The 20273-nt window shown below is 42.8% G+C and overlaps 1 protein-coding gene across 16 annotated transcripts in view; it reads right to left on the reverse strand.

The window, feature by feature from the left end:
• LOC133568015 (band 4.1-like protein 3) overlaps positions 1-20273 on the reverse strand; it is a 168541-nt gene that overhangs the window by 19109 nt on the left and 129159 nt on the right. For 14 of the 16 annotated variants that reach the window (XM_061919696.1, XM_061919706.1, XM_061919693.1 and 11 more), the window contains 7 exons: positions 19607-19777; positions 19278-19334; positions 16541-17110; positions 15857-15895; positions 9877-9945; positions 8266-8349; positions 6462-6560 (listed from right to left, as the gene is read on the reverse strand). In XM_061919696.1, the coding sequence (XP_061775680.1) occupies positions 6462-6560; positions 8266-8349; positions 9877-9945; positions 15857-15895; positions 16541-17110; positions 19278-19334; positions 19607-19777 (1089 nt within the window). The remainder of the gene's footprint in view (positions 1-6461; positions 6561-8265; positions 8350-9876; positions 9946-15856; positions 15896-16540; positions 17111-19277; positions 19335-19606; positions 19778-20273) is intronic. The other 2 variants (XM_061919700.1, XM_061919702.1) reach the window with 2 other exon arrangements.

A 20273-nucleotide genomic window follows, 5' to 3' on the forward strand; every position in this document is an offset into this window, starting at 1 on the left:
GAGACCCGAAAATAATACGTTACAGTAATCGAGACGAGACGTAACAAACGCATGATGAAATATTAACATTGCAACACATGCCAATACGGCCGGTTTAGTTCACTAAATTAAACGGAAATGCTGATTATCGGTCCTGCTAGACACAGACCTCTATTTAATAATACAACTTTAACATTTGACAACCGAATAATAAAACAAGGTGACTTGGTAAAAAAATCTGGGTATTATCTTCGACCCAACTCTCTCCTTTGAGTCACACATTAAAAGCGTTTCTAAAACGGCCTTCTTTCATCTCCGTAATATCGTTAAAATTCGCTCCATTTTGTCCACTAAAGACGCTGAGATCATTATCCATGCGTTTGTTACGTCTCGTCTCGATTACTGTAACGTATTATTTTCGGGTCTCCCCATGTCTAGCATTAAAAGATTACAGTTGGTACAAAATGCGGCTGCTAGACTTTTGACAAGAACAAGAAAGTTTGATCATATTACGCCTGTACTGTATATACCTTTATATACATATATACATACATATATACCTATACTGTATATACCTTTATATACATACATATATACCTGTACTGTATATACCTTTATATACATATATACATACATATATACCTATACTGTATATACCTTTATATACATATATACATACATATATACCTATACTGGCTCACCTGCACTGGCTTCCTGTGCACTTAAGATGTGACTTTATGGTTTAACTACTTACGTATAAAATACTACACGGTCTAGCTCCATCCTATTTTGCCGATTGTATTGTACCATATGTCCCGGCAAGAAATCTGCGTTCAAAAGACTCCGGCTTATTAGTGATTCCTAGAGCCCAAAAAAAGTCTGCGGGCTATAGAGCGTTTTCCGTTCGGGCTCCAGTACTTTGGAATGCCCTCCCGGTAACAGTTCGAGATGCCACCTCAGTAGAAGCATTTAAGTCTCATCTTAAAACTCATCTGTATACTGTAGCCTTTAAATAGACCTCCTTTTTAGACCAGTTGATCTGCCGCTTCTTTTCTTTTTTCTCCTATGTCCCCCCTTCCCTTGTGGAGGGGGTCCGGTCCGATGACCATGGATGAAGTACTGGCTGTCCAGAGTCGGGACCCAGGATGGACCGCTCGCCTGTGTATCGATTGGGGACATCTCTACGCTGCTGATCCGCCTCCGCTTGGGATGGTTTCCTGTGGACGGGACTCTCGCTGATGTCTTGGATCCGCTTTGAACTGAACTCTCGCGGCTGTGTTGGAGCCACTATGGATTGAACTTTCACAGTATCATGTTAGACCCGCTCGACATCCATTGCTTTCGTTCCCCTAGGGGGGGGGGGGTGCCCACATCTGAGGTCCTCTCCAAGGTTTCTCATAGTCAGCATTGTCACTGGCGTCCCACTGGATGTGAATTCTCCCTGCCCACTGGGTGTGAGTTTTCCTTGCACTTTTGTGGGTTCTTCCGAGGATGTTGTAGTCGTAATGATTTGTGCAGTCCTTTGAGACATTTGTGATTTGGGGCTATATAAATAAACATTGATTGATTGATTGATAAATTGAAATTTTATGATGACGCGTGTGCGCGACGTCACGGATTGTCAAGGACATTTTGTTCCAGCATCGATCCCAGCTATTAGCTCGTCTATTTTCATCGCGAAATTCCACAGTATTCTGGACAACTGTGTCGCTGAATCTTTTGCGATTTGTTCAATGAATAATGGAGACGTCAAAGAAGAAAGCTGTAGGTGGGAAGCGGTGTGTTGCGGCCGCCTTGAGCAACACAAACACAGCCGGTGTGTCATTGTTTACATTCCCGAAAGATGAGGTTGAAGCTCTACTACGGAACAGAGCGGTCAAGCGAACACGGTTGGATTGGACCACACACACAAAAAGCAGTGTATTATGCAGCGATCATTTCGGAAGATCGTGTTTTGAAGAGGGTCCTTTGCGAAGGGCAGAGGTACGACCATATAAATGGTAAATGGGTTATACTTGTATAGCGCTTTTCTACCTTCAAGGTACTCAAAGCACTTTGACACTATTTCCACATTCACACACTGATGGAGGGAGCTGCCATGCAAGGCCCTAACCACGAACCATCAGGAGCATGGGTGAGGTGTCTTGCTCAAGGACACAACAGATCGTGACGAGGTTGGTAGAAGGTGGGGATTGAACCAGGAACCCTCAGGTTGCTGGCACGGCCACTCTCCCAACTTCGCCACGCCGTCCTCAATCTCACTAAAACACTAGTAACACAATAAGCAAATAAGGGATTTCCCAGAATTATCCTAGTAAATGTGTCTAATAACATCTGAATCGCTCCCACTGTATGTTTTTTTTTTCTTAGTCCTTCACTCTCACTTTCCTCATCCACGAATCTTTCATCCTCGCTCAAATTAATGGGGAAATTGTCACTTTCTCGATCCGAATCGCTCTACCTGCTGGTGGCCATGATTGTAAACAATGTTCAGATGTGAGGAGCTCCACAACCCGTGACGTCACGCGCACATCGTCTGCTACTTCCGGTACAGGCAAGGCGTTTTTTATTAGCGACCAAAAGTTGCGAACTTTATCGTGGATGTTCTCTACTAAATCCTTTCAGTGTCTTGCTCAAGGACACAACAGATCGTGACGAGGTTGGTAGAAGGTGGGGATTGAACCAGGAACCCTCAGGTTGCTGGCACGGCACTCTCCCAACTTCGCCACGCCGTCCCCAATCTCACGAAAACACTAGTAACACAATAAGCAAATAAGGGATTTTCCAGAATTATCCTAGTAAATGTGTCTAATAACATCTGAATCGCTCCCACTGTATAGTCTTTTTTTTTTTCTAGTCCTTCACTCTCACTTTCCTCATCCACAAATCTTTCATCCTCGCTCAAATTAATGGGGAAATTGTTTATTGAACTTGATTCGATACCAGAATCATAATCACGGACATAAGAAGAAAGACATTCTTGAAACATTTTACTCTGTGCGTAGAAAATATGTAAAATATAAGAGTTTCACTTTTGCAATTAAAGTATCGAAATAAATTGCCTTTTTAAAAGATGTTTGACTTCATATTCATATTGTAGCAATTCTCTGTATCTGGGAATTGATATAATGGTGACAATTTTTAGTACTTTTATGTGTTAATTAATGTTAATTTGTGTAATAATAAAATCATGTAACATTCAAAAGTGAGCTGATAATTATATCTGTGTTGTCCAAGGGCGTAGAATTGGGAGACGTCCCTACCAATATCCAGCCGCTACTGTGTAGTCACTAGCAATACAAGCGCTGCCTGTAATAGTAAATGTGTCTAATAACATCTGAATCGCTCCCACTGTATAGTCTTTTTTTTCCTAGTCCTTCACTCTCACTTTCCTCATCCACGAATCTTTCATCCTCGCTCAAATGAATGGGGAAATTGTCGCTTTCTCGATCCAAATCGCTCTAGCTGCTGGTGGCCATGATTGTAAACAATGTTCAGATGTGAGGAGCTCCACAACCCGTGACGTCACGCGCACATCGTCTGCTACTTCCGGTACAGGCAAGGCTTTTTTATTAGTGACCAAAAGTTGCGAACTTTATCGTGGATGTTCTCTACTAAATCCTTTCAGTGTCTTGCTCAAGGACACAACAGATCGTGACGAGGTTGGTAGAAGGTGGGGATTGAACCAGGAACCCTCAGGTTGCTGGCACGGCCACTCTCCCAACTTCGCCACGCCGTCCCCGAATCTCACTAAAACACTAGTAACACAATAAGCAAATAAGGGATTTTCCAGAATTATCCTAGTAAATGTGTCTAATAACATCTGAATCGCTCCCACTGTATAGTCTTTTTTTTTCCTAGTCTTTCACTCTCACTTTCCTCATCCACAAATCTTTCATCCTCGATCAAATTAATGGGGAAATTCTTTATTGTTTATTGAACTTGATTCGATACCAGAATCATAATCATGGACATAAGAAGAAAGACATTCTTGAAACATTTTACTCTGTGCGTAGAAAATATGTAAAATATAAGAGTTTCACTTTTGCAATTAAAGTATCGAAATAAATTGCCTTTTTAAAAGATGTTTGACTTCATATTCATATTGTAGCAATTCTCTGTATCTGGGAATTGATATAATGGTGACAATTTTTAGTACTTTTATGTGTTAATTAATGTTAATTTGTGTAATAATAAAATCATGTAACATGCAAAAGTGAGCTGATAATTATATCTGTGTTGTCCAAGGGCGTAGAATTGGGACACGTCCCTACCAATATCCAGTCGCTACTGTGTAGTCATTAGCAATACATGCGCTGCCTGTAATGGTAAATGTGTCTAATAACATCTGAATCGCTCCCACTGTATAGCCTTTTTTTTCCTCTAGTCCTTCACTCTAACTTTCCTCATCCACGAATCTTTCATCCCCGCTCAAATTAATGGGGATATTGTCGCTTTCTCGATCCGAATCGCTCTAGCTGCTGGTGGCCATGATTGTAAACAACGTTCAGATGTGAGGAGCTCCACAACCCGTGACGTCACGCGCACATCGTCTGCTACTTCCGGTACAGGCAAGGCTTTTTTTATTAGCGACCAAAAGTTGCGAACTTTATCGTGGATGTTCTCTACTAAATCCTTTCAGTGTCTTGCTCAAGGACACAACGGCGGTGACTAGGATGGCGGAAGCGGGAATCGAACCTGGAACCCTCAGGTTGCTAGCACGGCCACTCTACCAACCGAGCGATGCCGAGTAACCGTGTAATACTCTTCCGTATCAGTAGGTGGCAGTCGGTAGCTAATTGCTTTATAGATGTGGGAAACAGCGGGAGGCAGAGTGCAGGTAAAAAGGTGTCTAATGCTTAATTAAACCAGGGGTAGGGAACCTATGGCTCTCAGATAAATCTTAGCTGTCATTGCTTAACACGATAAGTAATGAATAATTCCAGTTTCAAAAATAACGTTCAAATTATAAAACATTATCATGCATTTTAAACCAACCATCTGTTTTCCACCGCACCTGTTCAAGATGTCGCAATAATGGTAAGAAGTATTACATGTATTATTGGTTCACTTTTATAATAATGTTGTTAAAAAGAATAAGAGAATTATTATACCCGACAACTGTTGGTCGTACTTAAAAATGCACAAATTTAGTTGTAATGAAGTGAAGTGTATTTATATAGCGCTTTTCTTGAGTGACTCAGAGCGCTTTTACATAGTGAAACCCAATATCTAAGTTTCATTTAAACCAGTGTGGGTGGCACTGGGGGCAGGTGGGTAAAGTGTCTTGCCCAAGGACACAACGGCGGTGACTAGGATGGCGGAAGCGGGAATCGAATCTGGAATCCTCAGGTTGCTAGCACGGCCACTCTACCAACCGAGCATATGGCTCTTACGGAAATACATTTTGAAACATTTGGCTTTCATGGCTCTCTCAGCCAAAAAGGTTCCCGACCCCCGTTTTAACCTTCGTCTTGTGTTAGGACCCGTTTTAGTTTTTAAATGCATAAAAAAACACCACATACATTTATTTTTTTGCATCAAAGCTTTTTGACGTTGTCAGGAACCTCTTTGTCAACAAAATACTTATTTTTTTTTTTTTTTTTCTTTCACTAAATTATAAAATGCTCTGGTCGAAATTATGCCCTTGGTGTTGTTAGGGTCAATTTTGACCCAGTTATAAAAATAAGATGATAAAGCAATGATTAGAACCAAAAACTGAACACACTGACAGCCAGCTCCTCTCCCAATCATGTGAGCTTTAGTGGATTCTCATTTTACCTTGTTATCCTGTACAAAAACAAACAAAAGACGGACACTAAAAGTGTCACTTTTTGCCACTCTGATTTTGTTTTTTTATTAATTTTGGAACTAGTAATCTATTTCTCTTGGTTTCATTTGCTTGATTGGTTGTTGTTGGATTTCTGTTGCTGAAAAAAACACTTTTTAGCCTTTTTCTTGAAGTAAATATATATGGGTCGAAATTGACCCGTAACACCATAGATGTTACTATAGCTCAACTTCTTCAAATGAAAAAATAAATAAAACACATTTGTTTAAGAGATGTGTTCTAATACCCCTTAGTAATTGTTAGGTAACACAACAACCTTTTTTTTTATTTATATGATTCTCTTGAGGTTTGTTTTACCATTTAAAAAAATTTAAATCGAGGGGTATACTGACAAAAAAAAGGCCCAAACCAAAAATATTAAAACCAATATTTTCAAGGATAAGGAAGCCTAACGAGGTAACCAAGAGACGAGAAACAAATTGGATGATAGATAATTGTTTTTAGTGTATTTTACAGCTGATTTAAGACATGGGTCAAAACCCACTCGTTAACATAAGAGATGGTAACAGAAAGCTAACACAAGAGGAAGGTTAATGAATATATAGGCCTACTATGTTACTGTATTTTAATGTCAGTCGTTATGATGTTACTTGGGAGATCCGGTTTGTTGGTGTCGAGCTTGAACCCTGACCTTTGTGATGTGTGTGGTTGTGGTGGTGCTGGTGGTTTCCGAAGTGATGGTCTGAGCGCTCAGTAGCACACCCGGGTCTGCGTCGCCGTTCATGTCGCCCTGTTGACAAGTACTATATTAAATGGAGCACTGTTATATATATTTTTATTAGAGTTAATTAGGGTCCGCAGGCCCATTGCAAAAGGACTCCACAGGAGTCCTTTTGCAATGGGCCAAGGACCCTAATGAAACTGCTGTGTTTTATCATTATTCCGCACCTTCGCACCCTAATTTGACCCCCTTAACATGCTTCAAAACTCACCAAATTTGACACAAACCTTCCCAAGTTATTAAGCAACCAAATCCCAAAAATGAAAATTCCGCGCTAGCGCCCACTAGGAAAAAACAACAACAACAGACTGCTCATAACTTCCGTTAGGAATGTCGTAGAGACATGAACCAAAAACTTCTACGTAGAACTGACTTAGACCTACAATTCATAATTTTACTTTCTCGGGCAAAAATCAACAAAAAATTGGCAAAAACCCCTTCAATACAAAATTTTCGCAAAAAAATGCTATTTTTGCCTCTTTGAGCTGTAATTTGAGCCCCTTAAAATGCTTCAAAACTCACCAAACTTGGCAAACATATCAGTACTGGCAGAAATTGTGATCTAATGACAAAACTAAACCCGGAAATTACATTTTTTTTGAATAAAACACAGCAAAAACTGCTCCTAGGAAGAAAACACAGACAAAATTGCTTGTAACTTCCAGTAGGAATGCCGGAAAGACATGAAACAAAAACTTCTATGTAGGTCTCACTTAGACCTACATTTAGATGATTGACATCCTTCGGCAAAAATCAACAGGAAGTTAAAAATTACCCCTTCAAAGTAAAAGTTTTGTAAAAACCCATCACCTTTTTCAAACGTAAACTCCTCCAAGTGCGTTTGTCGTTTCAGCTTCAAACTCGCACAGGAGAGAGATTGAACCCTTTTGATTAAAACTATCCAACAAAGTTTTGATTACTGCTCCGGTTTGGATTTTACGGCCTTCGAAGAACCCCTGCGCAAAGTTTCCAAAAAAGTCATTTTTGCCTCTATAAACTGTAATTTGACCCCCTTAAAATGCTTCAAAGTGCAAGTTTAAGCTCTACTATGCCAAGCGAAAGCCATTTATCAACAACATCCGGAATCGCCGATCTATAATTTCACACCCTTAACATAATTAAAAACTCACCAAATTTTACACACACATTAGGACTGGCAAAAATTGCCATCTGATAAAAAAACAAACCGCAAAAATCAAAATTGCGCTCTAACGCCCCCTAGGAAAATACCCAGGCAAAACTGCTTGTAACTTCTGTTAGGAATGACCTAGAGACATGAAACAAAAACCTCTATGTAGGTCTGACTAAGATCGGGGTTTGAGAAGCGGCGGAAGCAACCAAAGGCGGACCCGACCAACGCTCCTTGCAGCTTTAATTTTGAATGTGTTTATAACAAGTTACATTGAATCATGACATGTTTACACACAATTCAACATGTCCCAAAAAGAGTAGGAAGAAGCAGAGCCTTTGTAATCCTACTCCTTTCTTCATGTTTTTGCAATTACAGACAGAGATGTAAGCAGCTTACCAATTTTCTAACAGAGAAAGAAAAGGATGAAATTGTGCTAAAGCTTATTGAACAATAATTAATAATAAATAAATAAAGGTTAACAAGCAGGACAGAGACATTGTGTTGTGATGAACAAGTGCAGAAAATATGATGAATAACACCATGATTTGATGATAAAAGTTACATGGTTGCGTGAGCACATACCGCTGAAGACTCGTAGGTGATGGTCTTGGTCTCGGTGTGAATCACCGGCATCTCTTTAGCGCAGACCGTGTCCTCGTCAGGATGCTGTCGGACAACAAAGCAACACACAATTAATATGAAACCTTCCTGTTTAACAGCGCACCCTTGCATTTCTTTCAACAGCTTTGCACATCCATCATTCCATTTTCTACCACTTATTCCCTTTCAGGGTAGCGGGGGGCGCTGGCGCCGATCTCAGCTATAATCGGGCGGAAGGCGGTGAACAGCCTGGACAAGTCGCCACCACATCGCAGGTCCAACACAGACAACATTCACACACCAGGGACCATTTAGTGTTGCCAATCAACCTATCCACATGTCTTTGGAAGTGGGAGGAGCCTATCCCCAGGTGCTTGTCTTTGAGGTGGGAGGAGCCTATCCCCAGGTGCATGTCTTTGGAAGTGGGAGGAGCCTAGCCCCAGGTGCATGTCTTTGGAGGTGGGATCCACTGTGGACTGGACTTTCACTATTATGTTAGATCCGTTATGACTGGACTCTCACTATTATGTTAGATCCACTATGGACTGGACTCTCACAATATTATGTTAGATCCACTATGGACTGGACTCTCACACTATTATGTTAGATCCACTATGGACTGGACTCTAACACTATTATGTTAGATCCACTATGGACTGGACTCTAACACTATTATGTTACATCCACTATGGACTGGACTCTCACTATTATGTGAGATCCACTATGGACTGGACTCTCACTATTATGTTAGATCCCCCACGGACTTCACACTATTATGTTAGATCTTCTATGGACTGGACTCTCACAATTATGTTAGATCCACTATGGACTGGACTCTCACAATTATGTTAGATCCACTATGGACTGGACTCTCACACTATTATGTTAGAACCACAATGGACTGGACTCTCACACTATTATGTTAGAACCACTATGGACTGGACTCTCACTATTATGTTAGCGCCACTATGGACTGGACTCCCACTATTATGTTAGATCCACTATGGACTGGACTCTCACTATTATGTTAGATCCACTATGGACAGGACTCCCACCATTATGTTAGATCCACTATGGACTGGACTCTCACTATTATTTTAGATCCACTATGGACTGGACTCACACACTATCATGTTAGATCCACAATGGACTGGACTTTCACAATATTATGCTAGACCCACTCAACATCCATTGCATCCGGTCTCCCCACATCTGCAGTCCTCTCCAAGGTTTCTCATAGTCATTCTCATTGACATCCCACTGGGTTGTGAGTTTTTCCTTGCCTTTACGTGGGATCTGAACCGAGGATGTCGTTGTGGCTTTTGCAGCCCTTTGAGACACTTGTAATTTAACGCTATATAAATAAACATTGATTGATTGATCTCGACTATTTCTTCCTGTCGGTCTCACAGTGTTGTCTAACTCCGAAGTTGTTGCCTCTGGCTGCATTTCCACAGATGTGTTCCACTTCTAAGCAGCAACTGCCGCCCGACCATCGTTTGAGCGATTTCCTTAAGGAATTATGTGTAAAACCGCGGCACACACAGCTTCCTGTTGACAACTGATGCACAGTACACTCGGACTTGGACTCACCACACAATCTGCTGGCGCCGCGTCAGTCTCTAAGGCGACAACCGCCTTGTGCTCCGGACCCACTGATGTCTGTGGAAAAAAAGAAGAATGACGACAACATGCTGTCACTAGCATCGCAACAAGAATGCTGCATTAGGGTCACACTGCACGAAAAATGACAAGAATCCAATAGTTTTTAACGAAGAAAACGAGGGAAAAAGTTGTAACAAGATCAAGATAAAACCATGTTACGAAAATAAAAAAAAAATTAATTTAATGATACAGCATAAGCTGATATTTTAGGAACAAAAAGTGGTAATTTTGTAACAAAAGGTGTAATGCTCCAAAAAAATCAATTATATTACCATAAAAATTCTGCCAACATGCAAACTTCACTGGTTTTGTTCCTAAAATACTGTATTGAGTAAATCAATGTTTTTTTGTGGAGCTCTTCACCCTGCTGATGTGGGTTGCAATTGAATCGTTTGTAACGACCAACAAGATAGTCTTAATTTGAAAAATGCATTTTTTTTTTTTTTACAAAAATGTAATTTTGTAAACATTTTGCAGCAAAAAAATAGCCCCGCAAAAATTGACCACTGCTATATCGCGCCAGCCTGGCCCTAAGAATGAGTGAAAACATCCATCCATCCCTTTTCTTCCGCTTATTCCATTTCGGGATCGCGGGGGGGCGCTGGCGCCTATCTCAGCTACAATCGGGCGGAAGGCGGGGTACACCCTGGACAAGTCGCCACCTCATCGCAAGAGTGAAAACAGACCATTTTTTTTCCAGAGGAATTCTTTTTACATGACTGTAATTAATTTCATCCAAACAAGCACATTTTTGGGGTGATCCCCGGACAGGGAGGTCCGGGGTTTACCTTGACCATTTTATCACAAGACAAAAACACGCTGAGAATAGTGGCTTCACAAATATCCTGTATGTTATTGTGGCGGGAGATGTGACCAGCGCTGCCCGCAGGAGCAAAGGTCACCGCCTCTGTCCATGGTGCTAAAGACAGAGCACCATCATACAGGGGCGTGGCAGTGCTGATGGCGAGACACGCCTGGCAGGTGATTAGATTTCACAGGTGGTACGTGTCAATCTAAACATCTGTTGTCTTTAACAGTAAGCGGCCGGGAGCAGGAGGAGAAGAGGATACGGACGTGACTGAAAAGTCACGTTCTGCTGGAGAAAATAATTTGATCATTTCTATGTGCATTAAAACTTTGTTCAACTTTGCACGCCTGGCTCTTGTGAGGTGTATGTCGGCGGTACCGCTAGGAATTGACCTCCACAGTTATGTACACGGGTAATAAACTGAATTTTTCCCATTGACCTTTCTTGCTCATGGACTGCTCTGATTTACCAGGACAACACACAGTGTGCCAGGGCACCACACTCTCACTGATTTCATCAAAGTTCCTCATTAGTGATGATTTAATTTAGTCATAATCACGGCAAAACAGACACAAAGCGAGTAAAAATGAGTGCTGATTTTGGATGACGTCTTAAAATGTGGATGCACTGATGAACTGCACAATGGATGTTTGTGCCACAAAAGGGAGCAAGGCACTTGTCGCTTACTGAAGTAAAAACGAAATATTCAACAGGGAAATGCGAAAGATAAGTAAATTCAGCAAAACATTCGATTTTACCCCCGGTAGAGAATTTTATTAACTATTTAGTGGTACTCATAGCTCAAAATTAGCCATTTTTTATGAAGAACTAGAAAAGCACTTGGAAAGCGTGGACCCATTCAGGCATTATCTCCCAATGGTAAAAAACCCTGAATCCAGACGGTTATCCGGATCAACCCCGAAAGGTAATCACTTGTTACTCATCGCATTTATGAAATTTTGAATTTTGAATGAACATCCGCCCATAACTTTTTGAGCCATCTATAGAGGAAAGGAAGAAAGGTGGGGCCACTGAGATACCTACACAGAAGTTGAGGCTCCTAATGTAAATATTAGGTAATGAAACAACTCAACGCCTTCCACATGAGATCTCTCAGCAGGCTGCTCAACATTAGGTGGCAGGACAAGATCCCAGACACTGAGGTCCTCCAGCTGGAGAGCATCTATGCCATCCTCAAGCGTTCCCGGCTGAGATGGGCTGGCCATGTCTGCCATATGTCAAACGAACGCCTACCAAAAATGCTTCTGAACGGTGAACTGCACCATGGAAACGCTTTAAGGATACCCTAAAGACCAGTCTCAAGGGCTGTGGTCTGGATCCAGAGACCTGGGAAGCCGATGCCCAACACCGTTCAAACTGGCGTTCTGCATGGTGTAGCAGACTTCGAGGAAAAACGCATACATCAGGGGTCGGGAACCTTTTTGGCTGAGAGAGCCGAAAAGCCAAATATTTTAAAATGTATTTCCGTAAGAGCCATATAATATTTTTTTTTAACACTGAACACAACTAAACGCGTGCATTTTTAAGTAATAGCAACTTTTCTAGAGTATATTCTTTGTAATAACATTGTTATTCTGAAGCTAACTGTGGAGGGGGCCCACCTGGGCCTTGTTATCTAATCACCTGCCGCTCTGTTATTAGCAGCAGCCAGGAGGAGAGACGGGGTTGGGGCTGGAAATACAATTGCTGGAAAACAACTGAGGGACTTATTGAAAAATAAAACAATATTGCAACCCTGAAACAGGCTCTCATGTCGGTGCTTGGGGGTCTGAAGAACCCCCAGGAGGACAAGCCCCACATAACTTCTTACCATTAACGCAACTTCTTGAACAGATGGATGGATTAAAAATGCATGAGAATGTTTTATATTTTGAACATTATTTTTAACACTGTGATTACAAGTGAAATTATTCATTACTTATCGTTTTAAGCAACATCAGCTCAGATTTATCCCAGAGCCAGATGCAGTCATCAAAAGAGCCACATCTGGCTCCCGAGCCATAGGTTCCCTACCCCTGGCATACATGAAGCCGAACAGAAGCGACAGCTCCGCAAGACCAGAGACTGTTCCTCCGTCTCAGCCAGCCACCCCCCAACCATAACCTGCCCTCACTGCAGCCGGTCATTCTGTGCAAGGATTGGCCTCATCAGCCATTTTCGCAATCGCAAATCAACGTGAAGTCACCTGGTCATCTTCGAAAACGATGTCTAGCATTAAAAGATTACAGTTGGTACAAAATGCGGCTGCTAGACTTTTGACAAGAACAAGAAAGTTTGATCATATTACGCCTGTACTGTATATACCTTTATATACATATATACATACATATTTACCTATACTGTATATACCTTTATATACATATATACATACATATATATCTATACTGTATATACCTTTATATACATATATACATACATATATACCTATACTGTATATACCTTTATATACATATATACATACATATATACCTATACTGTATATACCTTTATATACATATATACATACATATGTACCTATACTGTATATACCTTTATATACATATATACAAACATACCTATACTGTATATACCTTTATATACATATATACATACATATATACCTATACTGTATATACCTTTATATACATATATACATACATATATACCTATACTGGCTCACCTGCACTGGCTTCCTGTGCACTCAAGATGTGACTTTAAGGTTTTACTACTTACGTATAAAATACTACACGGTCTAGCTCCAGCCTATCTTGCCGATTGTCCATCCATCCATCCATTTCCTACCGCTTATTCCCTTTCGAGGTCGCGGGGCGCGCTGGCGCCTATCTCAGCTACAATCGGGCGGAAGGCGGATTGTATTGTACCATATGTCCCGGCAAGAAATCTGCGTTCAAAAGACTCCGGCTTATTAGTGATTCCTAGAGCCCAAAAAAAGTCTGCGGGCTATAGAGCGTTTTCTATTGGGGCTCCAGTACTCTGGAATGCCCTCCCGGTAACAGTTCGAGATGCTACCTCAGTAGAAGCATTTAAGTCTCACCTTAAAACTCATCTGTATACTCTAGCCTTTAAATAGACCTCCTTTTTAGACCAGTTGATCTGCCGCATCTTTTCTTTTTTCTCCTATGTCCCCCCCTCCCTTGTGGAGGGGGTCCGGTCCGATGACCATGGATGAAGTACTGGCTGTCCAGAGTCGACACCCAGGATGGACCGCTCGCCTGTATCGGTTGGGGACATCTCTACGATGCTGATCCGCCTCCGCTTGAGATGGTTTCCTGTGGACGGGACTCTCGCTGCTGTCTTGGATCCGCTTGAACTGAACTCTCGCGGCTGTGTTGGAGCCACTATGGATTGAACTTTCACAGTATCATGTTAGACCCGCTCGACATCCATTGCTTTCGGTCCCCTAGAGGTTTCTCATAGTCAGCATTGTCACTGGCGTCCCACTGGATGTGAATTCTCCCTGCCCACTGGGTGTGAGTTTTCCTTGCCCTTTTGTGGGTTCTTCCGAGGATGTTGTAGTCGTAATGATTTGTGCAGTCCTTTGAGACATTTGTGATTTGGGGCTATATAAATAAACATTGATTGATTGATTGATTGAAGGACGAACATGATTAGGTAACATAGTAAAAATGATCTGGATCCCCAAAAACCTGATCAGTTTTTCCTCATCCCATGTTGGATATTTCCCAAAACTTTCATAAAAATCCACCCATGCATTTTCACTGTATATAGCAGTGTGGTTTTCGTCCTGGTCGTGGAACTGTGGACCAGCTCTATACTCTGGGCAGGGTTCTTGGGGGTGCATAGGAGTTTGCCCAACCAGTCTACATGTGCTTTGTGGACTTGGAGAAGGCATTCGACCGTGTCCCTCGGGAAGTCCTGTGGGGAGTGCTCAGAGAGTATGGGGTATCGGACTGTCTTATTGTGGTGGTCTGCTCCCTGAGCTTGGTCCGCATTGCCGGCAGTAAGTCGGACACATTTCCAGTGAGGGTTGGACTCCGCCAAGGCTGCCCTTTGTCACCGATTCTGTTCATAACTATTATGGACAGAATTTCTAGGCGCAGCCAAGGCGTTGAGGGGATCCGGTTTGGTGGCCACGGGATTAGGTCTCTACTTTTTGCAGATGATGTGGTCCTGATGGCTTCATCTGGCCGGGATCTTCAACTCTCACTGGATCGGTTCGCAGCAGAGTGTGAAGCGACCGGAATGAGAATCAGCACCTCCAAGTCCGAGTCCATGGTTCTCGCCATCTCCAGGTTGGGAAGGAGACCCTGCCCCAAGTGGAGGAGTTCAAGTACCTAGGAGTCTTGTTTACGAGAGGGGGAAAGAGTGGATCATGAGATCGACAGGCAGATCGGTGCGGCGTCTTCAGTAATGCGGACGTTGTATCGATCCGTTGTGGTGAAGAAGGAGCTGAGCCGGAAGGCCAAGCTCTCAATTTACCGGTCGATCTACGTTCCCATCCTCACCTATGGTCATGAGCTTTGGGTCATGACCGAAAGGATAAGATCATGGGTACAAGCGGCCGAAATGAGTTTCCTCCGCCGGGTGGCGGGTCTCTCCCTTAGAGATAGGGTGAGAAGCTCTGCCATCCGGGAGGAACTCAAAGTAAAGCCGCTGCTCCTCCACATCGAGAGGAGCCAGATGAGGTGGTTCGGGCATCTGGTCAGGATGGCACCCGAACGCCTCCCTAGGGAGGTGTTTAGGGCACGTCCAGCTGGTAGGAGGCCACGGGGAAGACCCAGGACACGTTGGGAAGACTATTTCTCCCGGCTGGCCTGGGAACGCTTCGGGATCCCCCGGGAAGAGCTAGACGAAGTGGCTGGAGAGAGGGAAGTCTGGGCTTCCCTGCTTAGGCTGCTGCCCCCGCGACCCGACCTCGGATAAGCGGAAGATGATGGATGGATAAGCAGTAGAAAATGACTGAATGGATGTTGCTAGAACATGAGTGTGCCCCAACTTGATCAACAAAAGCAACACAGCATGGTGCCCTTCCACCCATCACCTTGATGCAGGCAAGATGCCTTTTATTTAAACTATCATAGGCACTAAACATTCAAAAGTCAGCTTGTGTGTGGTCACCTTTTGGGAAGTGAAAGAGGAAACCCATCCATGAGTTGACTGGCAAGGACAGGAGACGGAGAAAAACAAGAAAGGAAAAGGGGAAGAGAGAGAAAGGAAGACAACAGTGAGAGAAGACAAACGAGTAAACACAGCAACAGGAGAGAGGATATGGATTCTTAGTATGGATTGTATGGAATACCCTTTCTTATGAATAAGTCATCAATAAATGACTCTTTCCAAGTGTCATGTCTGCAGGTAGAGCCATACAATGTGTTTTATAGGTAGAGGGAGGAAGGAGAATGGTTGGAAAAAGCCCAGGTTCCGCCATCAAGTCATTGCTTTCAGGGAGCAGATAGCGGACCTGAGAGAATGGTGCAGCCCGGAAGAAAGCGTGACAACAAACAAGAGTCCTACTTGGTCTTGCTGCCGGCTTGTGGCCTTATCAGCTGCGGAAGCAGGTGATAAGTGAGACAAGTCCAGGCGCTTCAACCCAAGCAAACATGTTGTATCAAAAGGAAGCAAACAGAAAACGGCAGCTTGTGTAAGTGTGTGTTAAGGGACTGTTAGCCATGCACAGCTCCGGATGAAACTCTTATTAATAATATTATGGATATTCTAAGTCTTGTTTGGCTGTTGCTGGTGGGAAGACGGCAAAATGAAGGGGAGGCTGCATGGAGTTGCTTTTAGTTTTCATACAGTTACCACGTCTAAGGGTGTTGTCTCTGGGGATGTAATCTGAGCCACATTGGTCTGGGACTGCTCCCGGACAGCATCCACTTTGTGGCGAGGCTCCTCTATGGTCTTCATCTCCTCCGACAACACGCTGAAGACCTCAGACTCCTCCGCCTTCACCACCTCCGACACCCAGGATGCCATGGCTTTCTTAGGCGAGCCGACGGCTTTAATCTGGGACAGGTCTTCCATCACCGTCTCGATCTTGTTGACAGAGGTACTTCGGGCTTTAATGACCGATTGGTGATGTTCTTTCTCTTCTTCTCTGTCCTCTGGCTCCTTTAAAATGATAAGCATTCCTCTCTTGTCTATGATGGCTTGGGACACTTCCTCCCTGACGGACCCCGGGCTTAGCTTTGCCAGGGACTTCTCGGAAAACTCCTCCTGAGAGTCAGGGGTTTTCTTCTGCCTGGGGCTCCCGTCCTCGAAAACATCATCGTCCATAGCAGCGGACGGGCTAATTGCTTGTAGCTCGTGGAAGGGGGCTCCATCAGTCAGGAAGCTAATGTCCGCGGCGCAATTCAGCACATTTCCTGTTGTCTGGGGAGACACTTGTCTTATTGGAAAATGAATTCTTTAAGTTAATAAAGCAATCTACTTCATGTGATATGACATAACCATGCAGCTGTTGAGGGGCTGAGAGTGAAAGTCATGTTTAGAGCAAAAGAGGAGAGACAGAGGCAGCTCAGCAGTGCAATAAGACAGTGGTTCTCAACCTTTTTGCAGTGATGTACCCCCTGTGAACATTTTTTTTAATTCAAGTACCCCATAACCAGAGCAAAGCATTTTTGGTTGAAAAAAAAGAGATAAAGAATTAAAATACAGAACTATGTCATCAGTTTCTGATTCATAAATTGTATAACAGTGCAAAATATTGCTCATTTGCAGTGGTCGTTCTTGGACTATTTGGCAAAAAAGATGTAATTAAAGCTGCAAGCAGCGTTGGTCGGGTCCGCCTTTGGCCGCTGCCAAGCCCCGGTCTAAGTCAGACCTACATAGAGGTCTTTGTTTCATGTTTCTACGACATTCCTAACAGAAGTTACGAGCAGTTTTGTCTGGGTTTTTTCCTAGGGGGCGCTGTAGCGCAATTTTGACTTTTGGGGTTTGGTTTTTTTTTAGATGGCAATCTTCGCCGGTCCTGAAGTGTGTGTAAAATTTGGTGAGTTTTGAAGCATGTTAAGGGGGTCAAATTACAGATCAGCGTTTCTGGATGTTGTTGATAAATGGCTTTCGCTTTGCATAGTAGAGCTTTAACTTGCACTTTGAAGCATTTTAAGGGGGTCAAATTACAGCTCAAAGAGGCAAAAATGACATTTTTTTTTTAGGAAACTTTGCGCAGGGGTTCTTTGAAGGCGCGTAAAAATCAAAACCGGAGCAGTAATCAGAACTTTGTTGGATAGTTTTAATCAAAAGGGTTCAATCTCTCTCCTGTGCAAGTTTCAAGCCGAAACAACAAACGCACTCGGAGGAGTTTACGTTTGAAAAAGGTGACGGGTTTTTACAAAACTTTTATTTTGAAGGGGTAATTTTTAACTTCCTGTTGATTTTTGCCAAAGGATGTCAATCATCTAAATTTAGGTCTAAGTGAGACCTACATAGAAGTTTTTGTTTCATGTCTTTCCGGCAATCCTACTGGAAGTTACAAGCAATTTTGTTTGTGTTTTCTTCCTAGGAGCAGTTTTTGCTGTGTTTTATTCAAAAATTGCGCTAGAGCGCATTTTTTAATTTTCGGGTTTAGTTGTTTCATTAGATCGCAATTTCTGCCAGTACTGATGTGTGTGCCAAGTTTGGTGAGTTTTGAAGCATTTTAAGGGGGTCAAATTACAGTTCAAAGAGGCAAAAATAGCATTTTTTGCGAAGATTTTGTATTGAAGGGGTTTTTGCCAACTTTTTGTTGATTTTTGCCCGAGAAAGTAAAATTATGAATTGTAGGTCTAAGTCAGTTCTACATAGAAGTTTTTGTTTCATGTCTCTACGACATTCCTAACGGAAGTTATGAGCAGTCTGTTGTTTTTTTTCCCTAGGGGGCGCTAGCATCGATTAGCTGGCAGTCAACATCAACAAAACTCACCTTTGTGATTTCGTTGACTATCGTTGCAAATGCATCTGCAGGTTATCCATACATCTCTGTGCCATGTCTGCCTTAGCATCGCCGGTCAAATGTGGAGACACTCTGGTACATTCAATGGGGGTCTGGCGGCAGACACATTCAATGGAGGTCTGGCGGCAGACACTTTGGCATCTTCGGGCCAGTGGTGCAACTTGAATCCCTCCCTGTTAGTGTTGTTACACCCTCCGACAACACACCGACGAGGCATGATGTCTCCAAGGTTCCAAAAAATTGTCAAAAAAACGGAAAATAACAGAGCTGAGACCCGGTGTTTGTAATGTGTTGAAAATGAAAATGGTGGGTGTGTTACCTCGGCGACGTCACATTCTGACGTCATCGCCTCCAGCGCGATGAACAGAAAGGCGTTTAATTCGCCAAAATTCACCCATTTAGAGTTCGGAAATCGGTTAAAAATATAGACGGCCTTTTTTCTGCAACATCAAGGTATATATTGACGCTTACAAAGCTCTGGTGATAATGTTCCCCTTTCAAAAAACCTCACGTACCCCTTGGCATACCTTCGAGTACCCCCACTTTGAGAACCACTGCAATAAGACACTGCACACAAACACGTGAAAAATGTGGAGAATCGTTTACCTCAGTAGCTTTCGCTTCCTCCTTTTTCTCATCTCCGACGGACATCTTATCTTCATTCTGCAGAAGGAAGAAAAAAGGGTAATATGGAGAGAAAATGATTTATAAAAGAGGCAAATGCGGAACCCAAAGTTAGGTCATTAAAGCCTGGTGTCACTGATGCCAGTCTAGAAATAGTGCTGTGTTTATCCTCAAGATTGTGTTGCGACATGAAGAAATCAATAAAAAAAACCAAACTTTCTAGCGTAATAATGATCACAGCTGCAAGACTCCTTGCCGTTTATGTGCACACCAATTCCAAATGGTTTTAAAAAAACACGACGTGCGCTTACGTCCTGCAGGTTCAGAGGCTCTATCATGGGCGCCTCGCAAGCCGGGGACGAGGAGAGCCTCCTCTCCCATTCCGTAAGGCCGGGGACGGCACCGTCCGTCTCCAGGAAGGACCGCTTGAGCTCGCTGATGTTGGTCTGGTGCTTGACCATCTCTGCAGGGGGCTCAGTGTCCTACAGCCGCCCCGGTAAGCCATGATAAGAAGTAAGTGAGGCTGCGGGAAGCACGAAGGGGGAGCGACTGCCATGCTTCATGTATGTCATCTTTTTTAAAAACTAAAAAAAAACTCAAATCAAAACATGGGTGCAAAAAGCCAGTTAAATGGTTTGGACTCAAAATGGAGCTTAATTGTTGTAAAACAAGCCTAACAAATAGAATGGAACAAGTAATTTCTTCCAGGACGCTGGATGTGATTAATCAGATTTAATGTCAAACATTTTAAGACATTATTAGTCTTAATTTATCTCAACTTCACACGTCATGCCTTGTTAACATGAACTGTTATGCAAGAGTAAAAAGTTAAGTCGGGTACCATGCTGCAACGTGTAAAAGAAAGTGCATCTCTACACCTCCTTCAAAATCACACCAAAGAACACCTCCAGGCAACTACAACTCTAGAGCAGGGGTGTCAAACTCAAACACAGAGTGGGCCAACATTTTTAACGGAAC

This window comes from Nerophis ophidion, linkage group LG14 (genome assembly GCF_033978795.1).
Source record: "Nerophis ophidion isolate RoL-2023_Sa linkage group LG14, RoL_Noph_v1.0, whole genome shotgun sequence".
In the NCBI taxonomy this organism is placed as follows: Eukaryota; Metazoa; Chordata; class Actinopteri; order Syngnathiformes; family Syngnathidae; genus Nerophis; species Nerophis ophidion.